This window comes from Dermacentor variabilis, chromosome 6 (assembly GCF_050947875.1).
Source record: "Dermacentor variabilis isolate Ectoservices chromosome 6, ASM5094787v1, whole genome shotgun sequence".
Lineage (NCBI taxonomy): Eukaryota > Metazoa > Arthropoda > Arachnida > Ixodida > Ixodidae > Dermacentor > Dermacentor variabilis.
In genome coordinates this window covers 142,032,664-142,056,763 of record NC_134573.1, presented here as the reverse complement: position 1 = coordinate 142,056,763, position 24,100 = coordinate 142,032,664, and the positions used below count along the sequence as shown (strand labels likewise).

General features: G+C 48.0%; 1 protein-coding gene across 1 annotated transcript in view; it reads left to right on the top strand.

The window, feature by feature from the left end:
* Nucleotides 1–18,245, top strand: part of LOC142585359 (cytochrome P450 2J4-like) — a 34,869-nt gene extending 16,624 nt beyond the window's left edge. The window contains exons 2-8 of the mRNA XM_075696072.1: nucleotides 6,248–6,375; nucleotides 9,712–9,818; nucleotides 12,386–12,687; nucleotides 13,456–13,568; nucleotides 14,972–15,236; nucleotides 16,191–16,378; nucleotides 17,421–18,245. Coding sequence (XP_075552187.1) covers nucleotides 6,248–6,375; nucleotides 9,712–9,818; nucleotides 12,386–12,687; nucleotides 13,456–13,568; nucleotides 14,972–15,236; nucleotides 16,191–16,378; nucleotides 17,421–17,611 — 1,294 coding nt within the window. The 3' untranslated portion in view covers nucleotides 17,612–18,245. The remainder of the gene's footprint in view (nucleotides 1–6,247; nucleotides 6,376–9,711; nucleotides 9,819–12,385; nucleotides 12,688–13,455; nucleotides 13,569–14,971; nucleotides 15,237–16,190; nucleotides 16,379–17,420) is intronic.
* The last annotated feature ends 5,855 nt before the right edge of the window (nucleotides 18,246–24,100 follow it).

The window sequence follows — 24,100 nt, the reverse complement described above, 5'->3', positions numbered from 1 at the left end:
ACCGAAATTGTTGGAGCTTGCAAGAGAGTTGGGTCTGGATGTCTCAGACAAACTAAGAAAACCTGAACTGCTAAAGGCTATTCTTGAGTTAGAGGCTGAGGATGACGAGCTGTCGGAATGCCTTGAGACCATTGAAGAGAGGGAGACTGCAAAAAGACAGGAGCGCGAACTTAAAGAGCAAAAAGAGAAACAGGAGCGCGAACTTAAAGAGCAGAAAGAAAAAGAAGAGCGTGACCGTCAACACGCTTTGGAAATGAAGCGTCTTGAGGTAGAGATGGAACGCGCTCGTAATGGAAGTCAGGCACACGGTGCAGGAGAACGCGTATTGTTCAAAATGACTGACCTGATGCGGCCGTTTAAGCTTGGAGAGGACATTGGTTTGTTCCTGGTTAACTTTGAGCGAACGTGCGAGAAGCAGGGGTTCTCTCGGGAAACGTGGCCACAGCGCTTGCTCACTTTGTTACCCGGCGAGGCGGCCGACGTAGTCGCTCGCTTGGATAGAGAGGAGGCAGAGGATTTCGACAAAGTAAAATCGAGTCTGCTAAAAAAGTACCGGCTGTCTGCGGAGGCGTTCCGTCGGAAGTTTCGGGAAAATGAGAAAGGCAAAAGTGAGTCATATACAGAGTTTGCGTATAGGCTTATGTCGAACATGCAGGAGTGGCTCAAAGAAGAGAAAGCGTTTGGTGACCACGATAAAGTTCTGCAGTGTTTCGGGCTAGAACAGTTTTATAGTCGGTTACCGGAGAACGTGCGATACTGGGTCTTGGATAGGCCAGACGTTTGTACGGTGGCTAAAGCCGCTGAGCTAGCCGAGGAGTTTGTGACGCGTCGGGCTCGCGGAGCTAAGGACGGTCAAAAGGGTGAATTTGGCTCGAAGTTTGAAAGGCCGAAGTTCACACCCATGAGAGCAAAGGGGAACACGCGTAGTGCGGATGCGAGTGGAAGCAGTGCGACCGAACCTAAGGAGACGGCGGCAGCCGAAGCCGAACGCAGAAAGCGGTTCGAGATGAGGCAAGCGCGCGTTTGTTATACGTGCCAGAAGCCGGGTCACTTTTCGGCGCAGTGTCCGGAAACAACACCAAAAGTTGTGTTTTTTTCAATAGGCAGCACTGACGAGAACATGAAGCTTCTCGAGCCTTACATGCGAGACCTCCTCGTGAACGGGAAAGAGTGCCGGGTGCTTCGCGATTCCGCAGCTACGATGGATGTAGTTCACCCGTCTTATGTAGAACCCCATATGTTCACGGGCGAGTGCGCGTGGATCAAGCAAGCCGTGGAAGCTCATAGCGTGTGTCTGCCGGTAGCAAAAGTGCTTATTGAAGGACCTTTCGGAGCGCTTGAGACGGAGGCGGCAGTGTCATCTATGCTGCCACCCCAGTACCCGTACCTATTTTCAAACAGGTCCGATCACCTCCTGCGCGAGAAGGGGCTTTTGTTTGGTGAAGCTAGTGTTCAGGCCTTAACCAGGTCGAAGGTTCGGGAGCTCGCTGCAAAGGCGGTAGTTGCGGGGCCGACGTTATCAAACAACGAAAAAGGGTCAGAGGCGCAGCAAGATGATATTCAGAGCACGCCCGAACTGAATAAACTTGAGTCTGTAACGTTAAAGGCGCCAGATACTGGAGAGGAAACGCCCGACGCGGGAAAGTTAGAAGAGCTATCTACTGATTTGCTCATCGCGCCTACGTCAGACGGACTTGATAGGTTGCTAAAAGTCAGCCGGACGGCTTTGATAGCCGAGCAAAAGAAGGATGGTAGCCTAGAAAACATACGCTGCAATGTCAAAGAAGGTATCGCCAGGAAAACTGCGCGTTTTGTGGAAAGAGGTGGAGTCCTGTACCGGAAGTATCTAGACCGCAGAGGAGTGGAGTTCGATCAGCTGATCGTTCCTCAATGCTATCGTCAGGATCTGTTGCGCTTGTCGCATGGGGGTTCGTGGTCCGGACACCTAGGAGTTAAGAAAACTAAGGACCGTCTCTTGCAAGAGTACTATTGGCCAGGGTGTTTTCGGGACGCAGACCATTTCGTGAGGACATGTGACACTTGTCAGCGGGTGGGCAAACCAGGGGACAAATCGAGGGCGCCGTTGAAATTGGTACCTATCATTACGGAGCCTTTTAGACGGCTCGTTATTGATACTGTGGGACCTCTGCCGGTAACAGCCACGGGGTACAGACACATTTTGACTGTGATCTGCCCAGCGACAAAGTTCCCTGAAGCAGTGCCGCTTAAAGAACTCAGCTCAGTTAAGATAGTTAATGCACTACTGTCCATATTTGCGCGAGTTGGTTTCCCTGCGGAAATCCAATCAGATCAGGGCACAGTGTTTACTAGCGCTTTGACGACAACTTTTCTCGAAAGGTGTGGGGTAAAGCTGTTACACAGCTCAGTGTACCACCCACAGTCGAATTCCGTTGAGAAGCTCCACTCCGTCATGAAGCGCGTGTTGAGAGCCTTGTGTTTTGAACATCAAACTGACTGGGAGCTGTGTCTGCCTGGGGTGATGTTTGCTTTAAGGACCGCGCCGCATGCAGCTACGGGGTTTTCGCCAGCTGAACTGGTGTACGGTCGCTCGCTTCGATCTCCGCTTCGCATGCTTCGAGAATCATGGGAAGGTAGGGGCGACGACCCAGTCGTGGTGGAGTACGTACTTCAGCTCCTCGAACGCTTAAGAAGGGCACAGGAGTTGTCAGGTGAAGCAATGACAAAGGCCCAGCAGAGGGCCAAGGTTTATTATGATCGGACAGCCAGGGCCCGTCGTTTTGAGGTGGGCGATGAGGTCATGATATTGCGCACATCGCTAAACAACAAACTAGACGTGCAGTGGGAGGGCCCTGCACGAATTGTTCAGAAACTGTCGGACGTTAACTACGTGGTAAGTCTGCCAGGAAAGCGGAAAGCACAGCAAGTTTACCACTGTAATCTGCTCAAACCTTATAGACAAAGGGAAGCAGTGGTGTGCATGATGGTAAACGTTCCTGAAGAGCTTCCGGTCGAGCTTCCGGGACTAGGCTCAGTGACGAACAGGGAAGACACCGGTCAAGTCATTAGTGACCTTATCAGTAAAGCACCGCTGTCGCCCGAGCAGAAAACCGAACTACACCAGCTATTACAAGAGTTTCAAGGTCTGTTCTCTGAGAGGCCTGGTAGGACTTCTGTACTTACTCATGATATAGAACTTACCTCCACAGAGCCAGTACGATCCAAGGCGTATCGGGTGTCACCCCGCCAGAGCGATATTATGGAGGCTGAGGTAAAGAAAATGCTACAGCTCGGTGTTATTGAGGCAGGTGAGAGTGATTATACCTCCCCTTTGATTTTAGTTGAGGTACCGGGCAAGGAACCTCGTCCTTGCGTCGACTACCGCAGGCTTAATTCCATCACTAAGGATCAAATCTATCCGATCCCTAACATCGAGGAGCGCCTTGAGAAAGTTAGTAGCGCTCAGTTTATTTCCACCATAGATCTTGTCAGGGGTTATTGGCAGGTTCCACTTACAGAAGAGGCTAGTAGGTATGCGGCGTTCATTTCACCAATGGGAACATTCCGTCCTAAAGTGTTGAGTTTTGGTTTGAAGAACGCGCCATACTGTTTTTCAAGTCTCATGGATAAAGTGTTGCGGGGACAGCAAGAATTCGCTTTACCGTATCTAGACGACGTAGCGATATTCTCCGCATCCTGGTCTGAGCATATGGCACACTTGCGGGCAGTGCTAACCCGCCTGCGCGAAGCGGGCTTGACAGTCAAGGCTCCTAAGTGCCAGTTAGCCCAGGCCGAGGTTGTCTACCTCGGTCACGTGATTGGTCAGGGTCGTCGCCGCCCCTCTGAAATAAAAGTGGCCGCTGTGCGAGACTTTCCGCAACCGCGCACGAAGACCGATATTCGGTCGTTCTTAGGTGTCGCCGGCTACTATCAGAGGTACATCCCCAGGTACTCTGATATCGCGGCTCCCCTGACGGATGCTCTAAGAAAGTCAGAGCCTCAAACAGTCGTCTGGGACGAGACAAAGGAAAGAGCTTTTAGCGCCCTAAAGAGTGCCCTAACAAGCCAGCCTGTGCTACGATCGCCAGACTATACAAAAGGGTTCATTGTTCAGTGCGATGCTAGTGAGCGAGGCATGGGCGTTGTACTGTGCCAACGGGAAAATGGAGAAGTAGAACACCCCGTCCTGTATGCTAGTCGTAAGCTGTCCAGTCGTGAGCAGGCGTATAGCGCCACCGAGAAAGAGTGTGCATGTCTCGTGTGGGCCGTTCAGAAATTGTCATGCTATCTAGCCGGCTCGAGGTTTATCATTGAGACGGATCACTGCCCTCTCCAATGGCTGCAGACCATCTCTCCCAAAAATGGCCGCCTCCTGCGCTGGAGCCTCGCTTTACAACAATATTCCTTTGAGGTGCGTTACAAAAAGGGGAGTCTCAACGGTAACGCCGATGGCTTAAGTCGAAGCCCCTAACGTAGGAATCAGCCTCAAAATTGTTTGTTACTGATGTTTTTCTTCCTGAGGCAGGATTTTTTTTTTAACATATTGCTTTTGTTTAGTGTTTCAAAGTGATGATATGCTTTCTAGTGCAATTTTTCAATTTGTGGACGCGTTCTGAGTGATGCTAGACTACTGTAAGGAACTAGGCAGTGGTATAAAAAGGGGAAAGAGCCTGGCAGGGCTTAGTGAGGGTTGTGCCGTGCTTTCTGACTGAGCGGTTGAGTTTCAGCGTAGTTCTAACGCTTGCCGGGAACGAGAACAAAAATGTGAACTCTCCCGAAGTCACTTTGCAGTGTCCCGTGCGAACCTGAACAAGAGAACGAGGCCTTCTCTGTGCGCTGCGCTCAAGAAACGTCGAGGGACGCCCGACTTCGGTTATGAGCATCATCGAGCGACATCCCTCCGGACAGCGGATGCAGTCCCCTGTCCATCGGGATCTCCTTCCCCCGGCGGGGCGGTCTGTTGCGTTTCGCCTGCGACACGTGGTTTTGCCGGCGCGACTGCGGCGGGGCGGCAGACATTTTGGCCCGATCGTCGTCGCCGCAACGCTCATCGGCAGGTGTTTCCAGGCGCGACTGCGGCGATGCGACCGCAAAGGATCACCCTCGCATTCCAGTCATTGTGCCAGAACCAGGCGCTGCGAAAGCAGGGATCATCCTCTCATTACAGTCATTGTGCCCGACCGGCAGCGCTACAACAGGGTGCTACGAGATCGTGCTCGACATGGTGCTACGGCATCGCTACAACAGGGTGCTACGAGATCGTGCTCGACATGGTGCTACGGCATCGCTACAACAGGGTGCTACGAGATCGTGCTCGACATGGTGCTACGGCAGCGCTACGACAGTGTGCGTCACCATTAGCCCATTGTACATTCACGTGCTCGTCTTTTGAGGGGTTCCTTCTTGCCCTCAACTGCGAGAGTATAAAAACAGCTGCCCCGGACGCCAAAAGGAGGGCTCCGATTTCTTCTGTTGAGTGAAGTGCTCTCCCGTCTCTCTACTTCGGTCAAACCTGACCGCCAACTCTTTGCGATGTTAAAATAAACAAGTTGTTTTGTTGTTACCAGTCGACTCTTGCTTTGCCGGGACCTTCGGATGCTTCCAGTTGTACCCCAGGCCGCCAGGCCAACGCTACCCTTGGGGCTTGCGACCCAGGTACAACCACGGGCGTCAGCGCCGAGTTCCCAACAGATCGTACCAGCGGTGCGATCCAAACACGCGTCGGGTTCTCGAAAGCACATTCGGGAGGGTACGGAGGGTGACGGACGGTATACGCTGCCTTGAAAACTCCACTTACAATTCGTTAATTGCTATGTGTCCTGTACAGTAACTAAATAGGAAAGATAATTAGGCATTTTTGTTTAGTCTAGTCGATTGTGCGTTTTTATTTTCCATACGAGTTATGTCCGCCAGTTTAAGTAATACAGCTCAAAAACTAGAATTATCGGCCCCACGCAATCTTCAAAAATCCTGTACAGTCTAAAAGCAGCAGCAACAACAACAGTAACAAAACACGCCGTAAGTAAAACCTTGTGATAACGACGTTGAATGAGGAGACATAAATTCTTTCGTTATATCCATTATTGCACTTATGCGCTACGTATACCTCTACGGGGATATCAAGGTGAATTTCATTCACTTTGTTATATCCATTATTCCGTTATGTCAAGTTTCGTTATAACGATACTATTGCCCGTTGTATTGAGTATCTGACTTTTTCACTCCTTTGCTGTAACGTGTGACAAAGTGGCAAATGCTTTTTCTGTAGACTCCAGCTCGGTTTCCGGTACGTGGTCTTTTTGTGCGACTTCGGCTCCATAAAGGAGGCCCTTTGGAACGACGCCCTACTCTACCGGGCCCACGAATTCCCCCTCAACGTCCACGAGAAATCTCAAAGTAAGCAGGTTTGCCTCGGTTGTAGAAGATATTACTTTGCACGCCAGTGTCGGCTGTGGTATAATGTCACTGTCACCACCAGCATCTAACTGACATCGATAGCGGTTTCTTCAAATCAAGCCCCCTCGCCTCATGAGCAACAAGCAGTATATCCACACCATATCGCGGCATCATCCGTCAATCACCCGTCAACATCCGATGAACGCCCAATGAACATTGATCGTGGCAGTGGTGTTGGGGGCGTTGCCAGAGGCAAGGTTAGCCTGGCAACTGCTCCGCCTCAGCGTCCCGATCCCTGTCGTGAAAGCGTGTCACCGTGAGTCCGTCAGTTCCTGTCTCTCGCAGAAATGTGGGCAGATAGTGCGCGACATCTCCTAGCACACTATCCGTGGACCTTTCAGGGAAAACTACACTTGCTCTTCCCTGGAGTGAGGAAACCTTCCCCTTGGTGGCATAGTTGCTTTGGCATTGCGCCCCCATCATTACTTATATAAGCCCGAGGGCGTGGGATCAAACCAGTGACCAGGGGAAGAATTCACAAAGGTTTGTTTTTTGTTCGTAAGAACCTCTTTCTGATTGGTCTCAGCCTGCGCTAATATTATGTTCGCTGTCACCGTTGGACGGTTTTTGTTCTTCGAACTTTACTATAGCGTAAAAACTTTTTGTGAATGCGGTGTGAGGATTGTGAGGTCAATCCCACCGTTCGTAACCAGTTGTCAAGATTGGAGTCGGGCATGAATTAGATGGTAGCTGGCCCATGCCGTCGTCCAACTTATAAACGCTGAGGACGTTGTTGAAGCGAAGGACTGCATCTCATCGAGAACGAGGGATATGGGTTTATTTACAGTATCTACATAAGTCTATCATGATGGCGAGAGAAAGTACGCTGACCAGCCGCACAACAGCGGTTTATAAACACTCGGTCCCCCCTCGATCCCAAGGTGAGGGAGGAGGAGGAGAAACTTTATTATTGCAGAAACCGTTGGGCGGTTTATTCCTGGGTGGTTCCCTCTGACAGGGCTCCACTGGCGATCGCGGCTCGCCGGGCCTGGTCGAGGGTCGCCAGTTGGCTTCCCAGGTCCAGTTCGGAGAGTCTCGCCTCCCAAGACCACGTAGTGAGTGTGTGTGAACGACCGACCAGGCACCGTAGACGAGCCGCCTCTTTGCGCGAGGGATTACACACACTTCCGCACCGGTTCACGGTCCTCAACCGAGGTCAGACGGTCTTCGCAGAACTCGGGGATGACGTCAAAAACGGTGCGTGGGAAGGCGCTTCGAACTATGTTCCCTCGGGGACTCCCTTGATCACAGCAGACCAGGTCGGCGGAGGCGGGTTCCGTTACAAAGCTTGGTTTGTCGAACTCATCTCGGCAATCCCGCAACGTAGAGTGGCGGACGTGGCACATTGTCCAAGAAAAGTTGACGCCGCTGTCGCAACTGGCTGGCAAAACTTGCACCTCAGCGGGCCGTTCTGAACAGCGGGCCCAGATTTGTAGCGGCTTGGCACAGCACTCTCAAGCAATTGCGTGTGCCCGGGGCTCTGCTTTAATGTTTCCCTGTCTCGTTGCATTCCGTAGTACATACCGTGCAGTGAAACATGATCACTCAGATCGGTTTAAAAAAATAACGTACCTTACAAGTCGCTCGCAAACATTATGGTTGCTTAGGCGATGTTTCTATTGTTAGTACGAGCAGCTTCGCAGGTAACTCTTTATACACTGAAGAAGGAATGTGAAGTTAAGCTGGATTAATGAATAACACCTCTGGAGTACCAACGGTGACAACACCACACTGAAGTTCTCTCACTAGCTGCGTGTGACGTCACGAGTTTTCACCGCGTGTATGCTCCTGACTAGTTACGGCAAATTAAAGGAACCAAATGTTCAACCTAGGGAGCTTGGGAACCTTTTCCTGATCAGAAACAACCCAAACTTACGAATGTACTTTTAAACCGGTGACGTCTTGGTATGTACCATGACAGCGCTGCGGTTTGAACGCGAAGTTCATAACGAGAAGCTTCGCCCTTATTAATGATCCTACCTTTTTTCTAACATCGCAGCACCTTCAGCGATTACCGTGCTCGTACAGACATCTTACTCACAGGAGTAACACAACTAGGACAGACTGTGGCTCACAAGTTCACCAGATCAGAAGTTACTTGAACAGCGATAAGTATATGAAGGAAATTAACCATAGACATAGAAAATAATATAGCGGCAAGTAAGTCCAATTACATCTCGCCTAATTTCTGACATATTAAATCTACTGCATAAAGAGCGTTTTTTGTTTGAATCAAATCTGGTGTTTTTAGTTTTTAAATGTAGTAATACATATATGTAGAATGCTAGTTTATGTTCATATTGCGTGTGCGTTTTTCACATGTGTATGCGTGCTTGTATTGTTATCCATTGTTCGTTGCGTATTTGTGTGTATTTTCTTTAAATGTACCCGATTAACGTTTGTATTGTGCTGTCACAGTTTTCGTGCAGCTGTAGTTCCTGCCTGTTTGCAGGGTGCTGTCAGGCGTTGCTATTTCATTTGCGACGCCTATCCCCGCTAATAGACAACAGTTTCCTATCAAATAAATGAAAAATCGATCATGGTAAGACTGCTTAGCCATGACTAAGGTAGTTTCCCGTAGCTCTTTCCGGCCCATTTTGGCCAAGGCTGAGTTATTAGCGCAGGATACGAAAGATGGAGAGATGTAATCAGAATTTAGTGAAGACTTAAGAGCAGGGACGTCGAACGGTGATGCTTTCCTCTGCCCTGTACTGGGCGGAAAGGGAAAGGAAAGAAAGAGAAAACTAAGGAAGGATGACGGAACGATGCTGAAAGCACATACCGTGAGCGCATACCGAATGAGATGAAATCATACCGTGAGACAAGAGATTGCGTCGTTCATTCACAGCGAAGCTGCAGCTTCGCTGGAAAAGAACGACGCAATCTCCTTTCCCAAGTACGGAAGCGGTACACTTGTGTACCTCTACCGGCCAAGGAAATTTTCGTGTTGTCGTAAGCAAAAAAACTCCACATACGTGGGCCGATCTCACAGATAGTGCAATGCCGACCCGATCCGCCGCGGAGGTGAAGCGGGCGTTAGTTAAGCACTTCCCATACGTGGGCCAATCCAGGATATAATGCAATGCCGGGCCGACCCACGGCAGAAGCTCAGTTCGCCATTAAGGGGCCGACATGCACAGCTTCCCTGGTCATCCTTCTTCACAGAGTAAAAGGGCACTGAGTTTTCTTTTCTTTTTTTTCTTTTTGGTGCACGTATTCTATATTATGCTGCGATCGCGTAACGGCGAAGCACTTAACCGCACGTTCCTCATGCAGGCATGATTCTGGCCAACGGGCCGCGTTGGAAGGAACAGCGCCGGTTCACAATGAGGACGTTCAAGACACTGATCAGCACCACGCAGGTTCTCGAGAGGCATATATACGTGAGCTACGGCTACGGCTGTCCCTCCGCCAACTTTCTCTTGGCGACATGTTGTTGTCACTAAGAAAAAAAATTGCCAATACCATGGACCGCCTCTTCACCGCCTCTTCATCGTGATCGCATAGGCTGACGACCATCAGACGACCAGCAGATGATAATAGCGATAATTGCCTCACGCACTATGACGAACGAAATCATATTTTCTTGCAAAAAAATAACAAAGGAGTTTTATGTTACAAGTTTATACAAATTTGATAACTATTTAGAACCCACCAAAGAAAGCTGCTGCGCTTGAGCTCACCCAACTGGATCCGAATCTTTAGACCGTGTAGCAGCGATCATTGTCGATCACGATCAAGAAATTCGATTCGGATCGAGCACGATGGCAATCAAAAGTGAACGTGTGACACCGGTATAACACACCAAAAAAGTCACTCTTAACGTCATAAGAGGCTTGGTAGGCCAGAGAGGAAGAAAAAAAAAAAGAAAACAGAACGAAAGATGGTTGGCGGCGCTTGTAAATCGCCGCGACTCCGTAGATTTTCATTGGATCTGCTCGAGCTTAATTAATATTTTGTCGGTAGAAATTAACTGCATTCTATTTGTTTAAAATAAGATGTAGATCGAACTTCCCAAGTTTCAGGAGCCTTTACGAAGCCACCACCAACGTTGCTATTTAAGAGCGTTGGGCACAAGGGTCGAAATGCGGAGAAAAGTTCTTTAAAATGCGTGACGTCACACCGACCTATACCGACGCGTAGGATTCGCCGCGAAAATAAATAAACTGGAACTTTCGCTTAAATTTTTTGTCCGATAATCAATGTGTTACCACTAAATAACGAAAAGAGTGTTTTGAAAGGACACCGGATCATTATGTGTTTCTTTTCTAATATCCCTTTAAAAGCGCTTCTTCGGTTTACTTAGTTCGGGCAAACCGTTCAGTGACCTCGGCTTTCGATCTAATAATAGGCGCGTCACTGCCAGGGCATCTAACTGCAGGACGTAGCTCCTGATTTCACCGGGAGGTGCTGTTCTCAGGCGTTATTGTGGACATAGGGAAATTCCGCCATGTTGTTGAATTCACCATCTTGTGAGCACCGATTTGCGCACAGGGCTGCTACTGCCTTTCTGATTGGGCCAAAATATCAGCATGGTGGAATTTGACGGTGTCCGGAATAGTTTCGCGGAAATCAGTGTCGTGAGTGTCGATGTGTGCTCATAGCCCAGTGCCACTCCATGGAGCATTAATCAGTGGCATAACCACAATGCAACCGTGTCGCAGCCTGATTTCGTAAAGTACCTGACCAAAAAGAAAAATGAGAGAGAGAGAGAGAGAGAGAGAGAGAGAGAGAGAGAGAGAGAGAGAGAGAGAGAGAACGTCGACAGAGAACTGGAAGTTGTTACGTGTCCTCCAGGGAGCGTTCCGCCCGCAAAAAGTTTTCAAATCGGCCCAATAATAGCAATTTCAGTGCCGCGAACCCATGATTTCAGCAGGCGGGCTCCACTGCCAAGCAAGACGCTCTCTCCACTCGCACCGTCTAGCCTACGCAAGCGAAATTCATTCCCTGCGTTCTCCCATACCGGAACTCGAGGATCACGTGTTGAATATATCACGGTCCACGACTTCATCTTTCTTTTTTTTTTTTGCTCATCGCTTTCTTTTTTTCGGCGCTGCGCACTTCCGCTGACGGCGTCGCGCGCGAACTACTGCATCGTTCGCGCAGCGCACGATTTTGCGCGCTGTGCACAAGGAAACATGACTAGCGGTATAATTCTGTACTGCACGAATACTGAGGCAGAACAAGCGGATCGCAGAGCATGATTACGCTCTGGAACACCGTAGAAAATGGCATAGTTTCGGTCCCTGCCCACGTGACCGCAGGACCGTGGGAACAAGCAGGCGAAGCGGTAGTACATCTTTCTTCCTTCGGTGCGAAGTAAAAAAAAAAAGCGCGCAGACGTTCTGTTTGTGTTTTATTATTTTTCTAAACTTCAGTTCGTCAATTCAAGCAACAGATCGCACAGATAACAGACGTTGTCTTGAATAATTCTAGAAGTCACGCGTCACCACGAGCGATGTCACACTGCGGACACGACTGCGTAGACGCAGGGGCATGACTACGTCACCATCTGGCTTGGAGCACGGCGTCCGCGAATAGGAGGAAAAACGGCGTTCGGTGTGAAATTTCAGATCAGACACGATCGTTATCGCGCAATGTGTGCTCTGCGCTTGTCAGCTCAATATGGCCAGACCTGTTTGAGGGGCCCTTTAAGGGCAGGGAGCCATCGGTGACTGCGATAGCTGGCACGTGAACTTTGCCTAGCCGTCCGAAGTAGCTACATTCCCATTGCGGGCGCAGAAGTTCTTATCATAACTGACGCGGAACTTGCGCTAACGCGGGCACAATCGCGATCGCCGCGCCTCGCCATACGCGAAAAAAGAAAGCATGCGCTGCTGTCACAACCATATCAGGAAAGCAAGCCAAGCGAGCAGAGAACAGCGTGTTTCACCCGGGTCTTATGTTCTACTGAACCGTTGCGGATGTGACCACTGCCGCATGCATGCAGGACGAACTGTCGAACGTGGTTCGTGAGCTGGCGTCTCGCAAGGGCGAGCCCGTGGCCATCTCCTCGTTGTTGGTGTCCAGCACGTCCAACGTCATCACGGCGCTGGTCTACGGTCGGAGGTTCGAATACGGCAGCCCCGAGCGTGTCGAGCTGGACGAGCTCGCCGATGGGATCCCGGCGTTGGCGGCACAGATTTCGTCCATGAACTTCTTCCCGTGGCTGCGCAGAGTGCTGTCCGTCCTTCGCATCGGAGCATGCGGGAGGCTCAGGAGCGCCATGATACGAAGGGATCGCCTCTCGGAGTGAGTGGGCTGGCCGAGTAGCTCGAGTTCGGTGTTACGGGAGTCAACCAGACATTCTATACTTGCGATGGCAAGTTGAACGTCTTTGTACTGGTTTGTGAGAGTCCGTGTCTGGAGACCTTTGTACGTCATGTGATCCTCCGAGATGGGTAATGGTGCGAAAAGTTACTTGTGATAGCCAGTTACGCTTAGTGTTTGCATTGGTTAGTGAAGCGCTTTGGCTGAAGCTGCTTATGTGTCACAGGTGCCTTCAATATGTGTAATCGCGCAAAATTGTACTTAAGTGTTTTCACTGGTTCATGCCATTTTGACTGAAACCCTCTGTATGTCTACTGACCAAAAAAGAAAGATAAACTATGGGAGAAAACGCAAAGGTCGTCACCAATATTTCGGAGGCAACTGCAATAATTCGCAGACTGCCTGCTAGATGGCACCGCAATACGCGCTGCGGAAAATTTGCTAAGTTAGCTCAGAGGCTTCACCATGGAGCACAGCTCTGCCTCTTGTTAGCGCAAGGCGGTCAGCATGTGCCTGAATCAAGCCCTGCTTGATGGACTATAGAGAATATACATGTACACCAGCTATCGTCACCGTACGCATGGGAGATACGAACTTGCAAGTTCTTTCAATTTCAGTCTTAGGTGAAGAGTCTTTCTTCTTGTCTGCTTTAAAATTCCTTAAGTTGACAAGATTGAATTTCACACATTGTGATGCAATGAATTGCTATTGAGACACCCTCCTTGCGTTCCTTGTTTTCCCTCTCCACAGGACCCTAATAGACCTTCATGAGAAAACGCATCAGGGCGGCGTGGTTCGTGACTACGTTGATGGTTTTCTCAGTGAGATGAGACGACCAGAGCAAGAAAAGAAGACTTTCACGCGTGAGTATGTAGAGTAACTGTAATTCGATGAGTATGAACTATAGCCCCATCTAATCTTCCCTGTCCAGCGGCATCGTCTTCCTGTGTCTTTGGCCCCTGCGTTATCTGCAGCGCACTTTTCTACGAACGTGGAGCCGTCCAACCTTCAGCCTCCTTCGGGGCGTCTCTGTGTTTCAGCAACGTGTATTAGATTCAACACGCCAAGGTCAGCGTCCATCAGATTGTTACACGAAGCTGCTAAGGAAACTGATAAAACGTTTCCTTCTTTTTCCGTGCATCTGCATCCCCTTTGAGAATTCCTTCAGAATTCATTCGACTTAGTCATGTTTCAGTGCTTCGAGTGAAGGCGGTGATGTCGAGTTCAATCCTGGGAGGCGGATGGAACTCGACGCTAGTTGCGAAGCTCTTCGTTTCCCTAAAAGGCGTTTCGGTTTGCTTTATGGCTTCGGATTTTATTCTGGTGGATGACAAATTTCACTTTTGTGAGACTTTCTAGATACAGTCGGCGCTCGGAGAAATATTGCGAATACTTCTGCACCCATTGTCTACATTAAGTTTTGGAAAATACCAAACTGAGCCTAACTGGTTCCTCGAGATTGACAGTAGTCCTTTTCCTGACCAAGGGACGATTGGCCAGGCCCGTATAGACGTCGCCAAAATCCGTGCGCTCACAGTCAGCTGGTGCAGGAACCTGAAGGTAAAGGTAGCGTCACCACCTGTGCTGATATTTCTTGAGTCTTTTTCTGGCTTAGCCCCCTCTCACGATAACAGTGGCCGTATTGCTATTGCAAAGGCGTATTTTGCTATTAACAGCTCACTTTACTATTCACAGTAAGTGTCTCTCTTAAGGGATGATAGAGAGGAAACTAATTCTGCCTGGAGTAGTCAGCTGGCCTTTTACCATAAAAAGAAAGCCACTTTTACCGCAATAGGAAAACTGTAAGCCAGAAAAGACGCAAGAGCGAAGGACAGGTAGAGACGCCTCCTTGAAGATCACGCACCAGTTTTCCGTGACGTCATGAATTTTGACGGCATCTGCTAGGACGTAGTAAATTTTTTGTCTGTAAAAGGGGAATACATTGTAATTGAAAAAACGAAATGCCATAGACAAAACTTAGCATGTTTCAGTAACCTTTATTGAACCAGGAGGTGGACCGAATACGAGAAGAAAAAGAAATTGGTGACGTAACACAGACGTACGCTGTGCTCCGGTTTCGGCGCGAAACTTCGAAAGGAACTTTGATCTCTCCTTCTGTTTCTTCCAGTAATCAACCTATATCAACTCGCAATGAACGAAAACAGCATTTTGAAAGAACACTTTATCTGGTCTAACATACACGCCGTTTCTCTTTACTGCCTCTCGTAAACGCGCCCTTTGTCGTCGGCCATGCGCTTTGTTGCAGGCGACGTGCTCACTAGCAACGCTTCCTCCTTCTTCGGTGCCGGGAGCGAGACCGTGCGCTCCGCGATAGAGTGGCTCGTACTGACGTGCGCCGCCAAGCCGGAGGTGCAGAACCGCGTCCGGGCCGAGATCGACGTCGTGGTCGGTCAAAGCGGTCAAGGTTCTCGCGTCCTGTGGGAAGACCGCGGCAGGATGCCGTACACGCAGGCCGTCATCTGGGAGATGACGCGCTGCGAGCCGATCAACCCTTTCGGCCTCATGCGATGGTGAGCTCGCGAAACAAGCAAAACCCCGCTTTGCGCTGTCCTTAGCGGGGCTATAGAGCCTGTTCATGCTTACAGAGTTACCAGAAGACTTCCGGTTAAGCCCTCAGGAGCAACGCAAGTTAGAATAGCCTATAGACTTGTAGGACCTTCCAGCTGGCATCAGCTTTATTGGGGAGCTGGAGTGCTTGACAATGAATTGTATTGTTAAGTGCAACAACAACAAAAAAAGCCCACACGTGAGTTGGACGCGTGGTGCACTTTCTTTATACCTGAAAACGTCAAGAATATGTGCCTACAGTATACAATGAGGCAAAATACATTTTTCTTGGCTAACTGGACTCTCGAAAATGGCTGACCGGAGGTTCTCTGGGGTTTCAACGCACTGCTGCCACATCGAGGATGAAGACGCTGCTTCCAGCCGGCTTCGTCTTTCTCTTCGCGAAGACCTCCTTCGCCGCCTCCTCCTGCTCTTGGTACAATTTGGGAAAGCCACCGCATGCGTTCACACTCGTTTACATTGTTGTTCTCTCCGTGAGGAACGTGGTCGAGATACCCGCACGTAGGATAACGAGCGGGCATAACGTTGCTGCTGCCAAGACAACTTACAGCCCAGTTACCTTCCAGAGAGGTGTCAGTACGTACGCTCTCTAGGTTGGATCAAAAGTATATATGGACATTTTTTTCACTTTAACGGGATCAGTTGGTAGCCTGCGCTTACAAATTGTATTTGTAGCCGTGTGTGGTGTGAATTTCTTTGGATATGCGCTTTGCATATGCGCAATACCTTCCAGTAGGTGCATGGGAAGGGCTAGGGAGCTCATTCTGTCGCGTTCTCATCCTCTAAATCATAGCGCTATCTGTGATATGGCTTGACGCATCCTGCTTTAGGTCTCAGCAACGCTAAAACACGTTTTTGCTGTTGCCTGATGCGATCTCTCCGCGCTATCACCGCAGTGCCAGGGAGGACACGAAAATAAGCGGCTACGTCATTCCACGAGGCAGCGTCGTGGTCCCTTCGCTGAGGTCCATCTTCTACGACACGTCCTTCTGGGAAGACCCAGAAGTTTTCCGACCCGAGCGCTTCTTGGTCGAAGGAGGGTCCCGAGCCAGCAAACCTGATAGGCTGATCGCCTTCTCATGTGGTGAGAGCGTCGTCTTCTTTAATACTTTAGGTTATTGCCGCAGCGTCTAAAAAGACAGTACTATGACGCTACAGATCAATGCAAGGCAAAGGAGACGCAGGTAGATGCGTGTGGTGGAATAGGAGTAAAGGACGGGGAGCGAGGATAGATATCGGTGAACACGAGAAGCCTCAGGATCGAACCATTGTACTTCGAAGAGGAACTTGTATTCGTCCTCTCCTCCGCCTTTCCCTTTCCCCATTAGTCGAGTGGCCTAAGCGCGCACACGAAGGAGTGAGATAAGGGCTGGGTTTACCCAGCACGGTATCGCGCTAATGCGCAACTGTTAATACGCATACGTCAAGGTAAGCACCACCATGTCCAGGTATGGCATAGCTGATACGTACTGCATGTAGCGTGGGCATATACGCCGCAGTAAAAGTAAATGTGAGTGACGATAATAGGTGATGATGATGTCTATTGGCATACCCTTTGAAACGAGGCGCCGAGAAATACGCGGCTAGCCAGTATAGTATAGGCGCTAGTAGTGACATCACTTAGTAGCAGCGCGGTCACCTAGCAACAGTAGGGGGCCTCAACGCGTTCCCTCTTCCACGGGGGTGGAGAACAGCAGCGCTAGGTGGTGACATCTGGTAACACTGCGGTCAACCAATGCTAAAACGAAGCAGAACTTTCGTTACAGTTAGTAACGGCGCAACGATTAGCAGCTGGCTTAAACGCATTTGCAGCGCCATAATCAACACTAAATTTGAATCGTTGCTCTTGAAGCAAAGAGTTGTGCGGAGCACATGAGTGTTCTCACCGCGGTATGTTGATCGCAATGTTATCAGGTGTCACTACGAGTGCTGCCGTTGTCGGATACCTATTCTGGCATGCTGCTGCGCAGTATCAGCTAGTGCGTCTCTGGTATGCTAAAGCTCCATTACCATGTATTCAGGTTCATCGTATTGCTCGACGCAAAATATGGAATGCAACAGCATATCTCGAGCTCTTGAAGCCTGAGAAACAAAACATTCTTATCGAAAACGTCGCTTCCTTACAGGCAAGCGTTCTTGTCCCGGGGAGATGATCGCCAACATGGAGACGTTCCTCTTTCTTACCACCATCCTGCAGCACTTCATCATCGAGGTGCCTCCCAGTGGTCCGGCCCTCGCTTTCGACGAGGTGTTGACCATATCGCTTAGGCCCCGATCGCAGGAATTAGTTTTCCGCGCAAGAGAAATGCGCGGTTGAAAACACCCTTAAAGCACCTCTAACAAGCGGTTTTGCAGAGTACTTTAATCATGCGCGCTCAGAGACGTCGCTTGGAATTCCTGAGAACCCTCCGTTACCGCTCTGTGGTTATGATGATGATGATGTTTCAATGGCATCCCCTTTGAAATGGAGAGGTGAAAAATGGTCACCTAGCCTGCATGATTTAATCAGGTGTGCTATACATGTTTCTTTTATCTAGCATTTTAGTGTACATCTCCTTAATCTATTTTCCCTCAAAATCTACCTTGTACCGCAAGCCATGACTGTAAGAGGTCCGGTCGTATCAATCTCTAACCTGCTTTTTTTTTTCAACAATACTTTAACCGTCTCTTGCTTATCTTGACTGCTGAACGGATGAAGCTTCCGCCCATTACCTAAGCACTTCTGGGAGGGGTACGCTACCTACATTTCTCTCTGAGTGAATCTTTTTGCATTCCTTTGAAATGTGCTGAGTTCTCCAGATCTTCGCTGCAGCATGCGCATGCCAGACTGACGCGCCACCAGTGAGCGACATGATGAAGATTGTCATCACTTTAATGGCCTCCGATGGCGCAGGCTTCTCCAAACTCGGAGGCCATGTCACCCATCACCTAATAAAGCGCTTGAAATTGCCTATACGACTGGAAAGTTGACCTAAAATGGTCGATAGGCCAATCAAGTTTAGACTACCATCAACAACCTTACCAATTACAGGCTGTAGGACAACATACTAAACACATTGGCTTTATGTCGTCGTTTTATCCCTTTATTGCGCAGAAAAGAGGTGTGCTCTCTGGCATACTTTATAGATTGGACGTAATAGTTCTAAGGAAAGCCGCAATTTGGAGCGAAGTAATGAATACAGTGAAAATGAGACATCCACCCGATCGTAGCATTTCCTACAAAGGAAACCCGTTCTGTTTCCCCAAAAGAAATGCCTCACAGTTGAAGACAAATCCGTCCTGATGCGGGACTCGAACCTAGGATCACCGCCTTGCTAGGGCAGACGCTCTATCCTCTAAGCTAACAAGGCGGCTCGCAAACTGCGGTACGAAGGCGGCCTTATCAATAACTCTAAGCAAATGCAAAAATTAAAGTAATGGTTCTGCGGAAACCCGCAGAACTCATTTTGACTATATTAATTACTTCTCTTCGCCTTGCCGGTATACGTGCTGCACTCAATTCATGAGATGAATAAACGGGTATACCAACACAGGCTTTTCCAGAAAAAAAAAATTAAGCCTATGTCCCAGTGGAATATCCAGGCAGCCGGCTAAGCTGACTTCTTTCGAATGTGCTGCTTTCAAGCATACGTCAATGCGCGTGCTAATATACGCACTGAACCCGATTCAAGGGATGAATAAACTTATATACTAAAACAAGCTTTTCGAGTACAACAGGAAAGCTGACGCCTATGTCACTTCGCATGCAGTAGAATTTCCACGCAACTGGCGCGCCCATTCCTATCGAACGCTCTGCTTTGAAGCATACTTCACTTCGCCTGGTAATATAAATGCTGAACTCGATTCGCGATATGAATAAACGGATGTACCAGAATCGGCTTTCCCCCTCAAAAAAAAAAAAAAAAAGGGGTAGGCATATAGCCCATTAGAACATCCGCGCAAAGGGGTGTGGCCATTTCTCTGCAAAGCGCTGCTTCGACGCCTACGTCACTTAGCATGCTAACAAAGGGGCTGAACCCCATTCGCGGGATGATAAACGGATATACCAAAACCGGCTTCTCGAAAAAAAAAGGTAAACATATAGCCCATTAGAACATCCGTGGAGCGCGGTGTGCCCATTTCTCTGTACGGCGCTGCTTCGACGCAAAGGTTACTTCCAATGCCAATAAAAGTGCTGAACTCAATTCGCGGGATGATAAATGAATATACTAAAATCGGCTTTTCCAGAAAAAAAGTAAGCATATAGCCCAGTAGAATATTCATGCTGTCGACTGTACCCATTTCTCTGTAAAGCGCTGCTTCAATGCATATATCACTTCGCACGCTAATATAGGTGCTGAACCCCATGATCGGGATGAATAAATGTATGTACCAAAATCGGCTTTTTCAGAAAAACAAGCATATAGCACATTCGAATTTCCGCGCAGCCTGGTGCGCTCATTTCTATGGAAAACACTGACATGAAGCATACGTCACTGCGCATGCTTATACAAGTGCAGAACTTGATTCTCGACACGAATAAACGAATACAACGAAATCGGTGTTTCAGGAAAAAAGGTAAGGCTATAGCCCAGTAGAATTTCCGCTCAGCCTCGTTGCTCTCATTTCTACGGAGCGCGCTGACATGAAGCATACGTCTCTGCGCATACTTATACAAGTTCAGAACTTGATTCTCGACATGAATACACGAACATAACGAAATCGGTTTTTTAGGAAAAAGGTAAGACTATAGCCCAGTAGAATTTCCGCTCAGCCTGGTTGCTCTCATTTCTACGGAGCGCGCTGACATGAAGCATACGTCTCTGCGCATGCTTATATACAAGTGCAGAACTTGATTCTCGACATGAATAAACGAATATAACGAAATCGGTTTTTTTAGAAGAAAGGGTAAGGCTATAGCCCAGTAGAATTTCCACTCAGCCTCGTTGCTCTCATTTCTACGGAACGCGCTGACAAGATGCATACGTCATTGCTCATGCTTACACAAGTGCAGAACTTGATTCCCGACATGAATAAACGAATATAACGAAATCGGTTTTTTAGGAAAAAGGTAAGACTATAGCCCAGTAGAATTTCCGCTCAGCCTGGTTGCTCTCATTTCTACGGAGCGCGCTGACATGAAGCATACGTCTCTGCGCATGCTTATATACAAGTGCAGAACTTGATTCTCGACATGAATAAACGAATATAACGAAATGGGTTTTTTTAGAAAAAAGGGTAAGGCTATAGCCCAGTAGAATTTCCACTCAGCCTCGTTGCTCTCATTTCTACGGAACACGCTGACAAGATGCATACGTCATTGCTCATGCTTACACAAGTGCAGAACTTGATTCCCGACATGAATAAACGAATATAACGAAATCGGTTTTTTAGGAAAAAGGTAAGACTATAGCCCAGTAGAATTTCCGCTCAGCCTGGTTGCTCTCATTTCTACGGAGCGCGCTGACATGAAGCATACGTCTCTGCGCATGCTTATATACAAGTGCAGAACTTGATTCTCGACATGAATAAACGAATATAACGAAATCGGTTTTTTTAGAAAAAAGGGTAAGGCTATAGCCCAGTAGAATTTCCACTCAGCCTCGTTGCTCTCATTTCTACGGAACACGCTGACAAGATGCATACGTCATTGCTCATGCTTACACAAGTGCAGAACTTGATTCCCGACATGAATAAACGAATATAACGAAATCGGTTTTTTAGGAAAAATGTAAGACTATAGCCCAGTAGAATTTCCACTCAGCCTGGTTGCTCTCATTTCAACGGAGCGCGCTGACATGAAGCATACGTCTCTGCGCATACTTACACAAGTGCAGAACTTGATTCCCGACACGAATAAACGAATATAACGAAATAGGTTCTTTTTTAGAAAAAAAGGTAAGGCTATAGCCCAGTAGAATTTCCGCTCAGCCTGGTTGCTCTCATTTCTACGGAACGCGCTGACAAGATGCATACGTCACTGCGCATACTTATACAAGCGCAGAACTTGATTCTCGACACGAATAAACGAATATAACGAAATCGGTTTTTTTTAGAAAAAAAGGTAAGGCTATAGCCCAGTAGAATTTCCGCTCAGCCTGGTTGCTCTCATTTCTACGGAGCGCGCTGACATGAAGCATACGTCTCTGCGCATACTTATACAAGTGCAGAACTTGATCCTCGACACGAATAAACGAATATAATGAAATCGGTTTTTTTAGAAAAGAGGTAAGGCTATAGCCCAGTAAAATTTCCGCTCAGCCTGGTTGCTCTCATTTCTACGGAGCGCGCTGACAGGAACCATACGTCTCTGCGCATACTTATACAAGTGCAGAACTTGATTCTCGACACGAATAAACGAATATAATGAAATCGGTTTTTTTAGAAAAAAAGGTAAGGCTATAGCCCAGTAGAATTTCCGCTCAGCCTGGTTGCTCTCATTTCTACGGAGCGCGCTGACATGAAGCATGCGTCTCTGCGCATACTTATACAAGTGCAGAACTTGATTCTCGACACGAATAAACGAATATAACGAAATAGGTTTTTTTTAGAAAAAAAGGTAAGGCTATAGCCCAGTAGAATTTCCGGTCAGCCTGGTTGCTCTCATTTCTACGGAGCGCGCTGACATGAAGCATACGTCACTGCGCATACCTATAGAAGTGCAGAACTTGATTTGCGACATGAATAAACGAATATAACGAAATCGGTTTTTTTAGAAAAAAAGGTAAGCCTATAGCCCAGTAGAATTTCCGCTCAGCCTGGTTGCTCTCATTTCTACGGAGCGCGCTGACATGAAGCATACGTCTCTGCGCATACTTATACAAGTGCAGAACTTGATTCTCGACACGAATAAACGAATATAACGAAATAGGTTTTTTTAGAAAAAAAGGTAAGGCTATAGCCCAGTAGAATTTCCGCTCAGCCTGGTTGCTCTCATTTCTACGGAGCGCGCTGACATGAAGCATACGTCTCTGCGCATACTTATACAAGTGCAGAACTTGATTCTCGACACGAATAAACGAATATAACGAAATAGGTTTTTTTAGAAAAAAAGGTAAGGCTATGGCCCAGTCGAATTTCCGCTCAGCCTGGTTGCTCTCATTTCTACGGAGCGCGCTGACATGAAGCATACGTCTCTGCGCATACTTATACAAGTGCAGAACTCGATTCTCGACACGAATAAACGAATATAACGAAATCGGTTTTTTTAGAAAAAAAGGTAAGGCTATAGCCCAGTAGAATTTCCGCTCAGCCTGGTTGCTCTCATTTCTACGGAGCGCGCTGACATGAAGCATACGTCTCTGCGCATACTTATACAAGTGCAGAACTTGATTCTCGACACGAATAAACGAATATAACGAAATCGGTTTTTTTTTAGAAGAAAAGGAAAGGCTATAGCCCAGTAGAATTTCCGCTCAGCCTGGTTGCTCTCATTTCTACGGAGCGCGCTGACAAGATGCATACGTCTCTGCGCATACTTATACAAGTGCAGAACTTGATTCTCGACACGAATAAACGAATATAACGAAATCGGTTTCTTTAGAAAAAAAGGTAAGGCTATAGCCCAGTAGAATTTCCGCTCAGCCTGGTTGCTCTCAATTCTACGGAGCGCGCTGACAAGATGCATACGTCACTGCTCAGGCTTATACAAGTGCAGAACTTGATTCCGGACACGAATAAACGAATATAAGGAAATAGGTTTTTTTAGAAAAAAGGGTAAGGCTATAGCCCAGTAGAATTTCCGCTCAGCCTGGTTGCTCTCATTTCTACGGAGCGCGCTGACATGAAGCATACGTCTCTGCGCATACATATACAAGTGCAGAACTTGATTCTCGACACGAATAAACGAATATAACGAAATAGGTTTTTTTAGAAAAAAAGGTAAGGCTATAGCCCAGTAGAATTTCCGCTCAGCCTGGTTGCTCTCATTTCTACGGAGCCCGCTGACATGAAGCATACGTCACTGCGCATACTTATACAAGTGCAGAACTTGATTCTCGACACGAATAAACGAATATAACGAAATCGGTTTTTTTAGAAAAAAAGGTAAGGCTATAGCCCAGTGGAATTTCCACTCAGCCTGGTTGCTCTCATTTCTACGGAACGCGCTGACATGAAGCATACGTCTCTGCGCATACTTATACAAGTGCAGAACTTGATTCTCGACACGAATAAACGAATATAACGAAATAGGTTTTTTTAGAAAAAAAGGTAAGGCTATAGCCCAGTAGAATTTCCGCTCAGCCTGGTTGCTCTCAATTCTACGGAGCGCGCTGACAAGATGCATACGTCACTGCTCAGGCTTATACAAGTGCAGAACTTGATTCCGGACACGAATAAACGAATATAACGAAATAGGTTTTTTTAGAAAAAAGGGTAAGGCTATAGCCCAGTAGATTTTCCGCTCAGCCTGGTTGCTCTCATTTCTACGGAGCGCGCTGACATGAAGCATACGTCTCTGCGCATACTTATACAAGTGCAGAACTTGATTCTCGACACGAATAAACGAATATAACGAAATAGGTTTTTTTAGAAAAAAAGGTAAGGCTATAGCCCAGTAGAATTTCCGCTCAGCCTGGTTGCTCTCATTTCTACGGAGCGCGCTGACATGAAGCATACGTCTCTGCGCATACTTATACAAGTGCAGAACTTGATTCTCGACACGAATAAACGAATATAACGAAATCGGTTTTTTTAGAAAAAAAGGTAAGGCTATAGCCCACCAGTAGAATTTCCGCTCAGCCTGGTTGCTCTCATTTCTACGGAGCGCGCTGACATGAAGCATACGTCTCTGCGCATACTTATACAAGTGCAGAACTTGATTCTC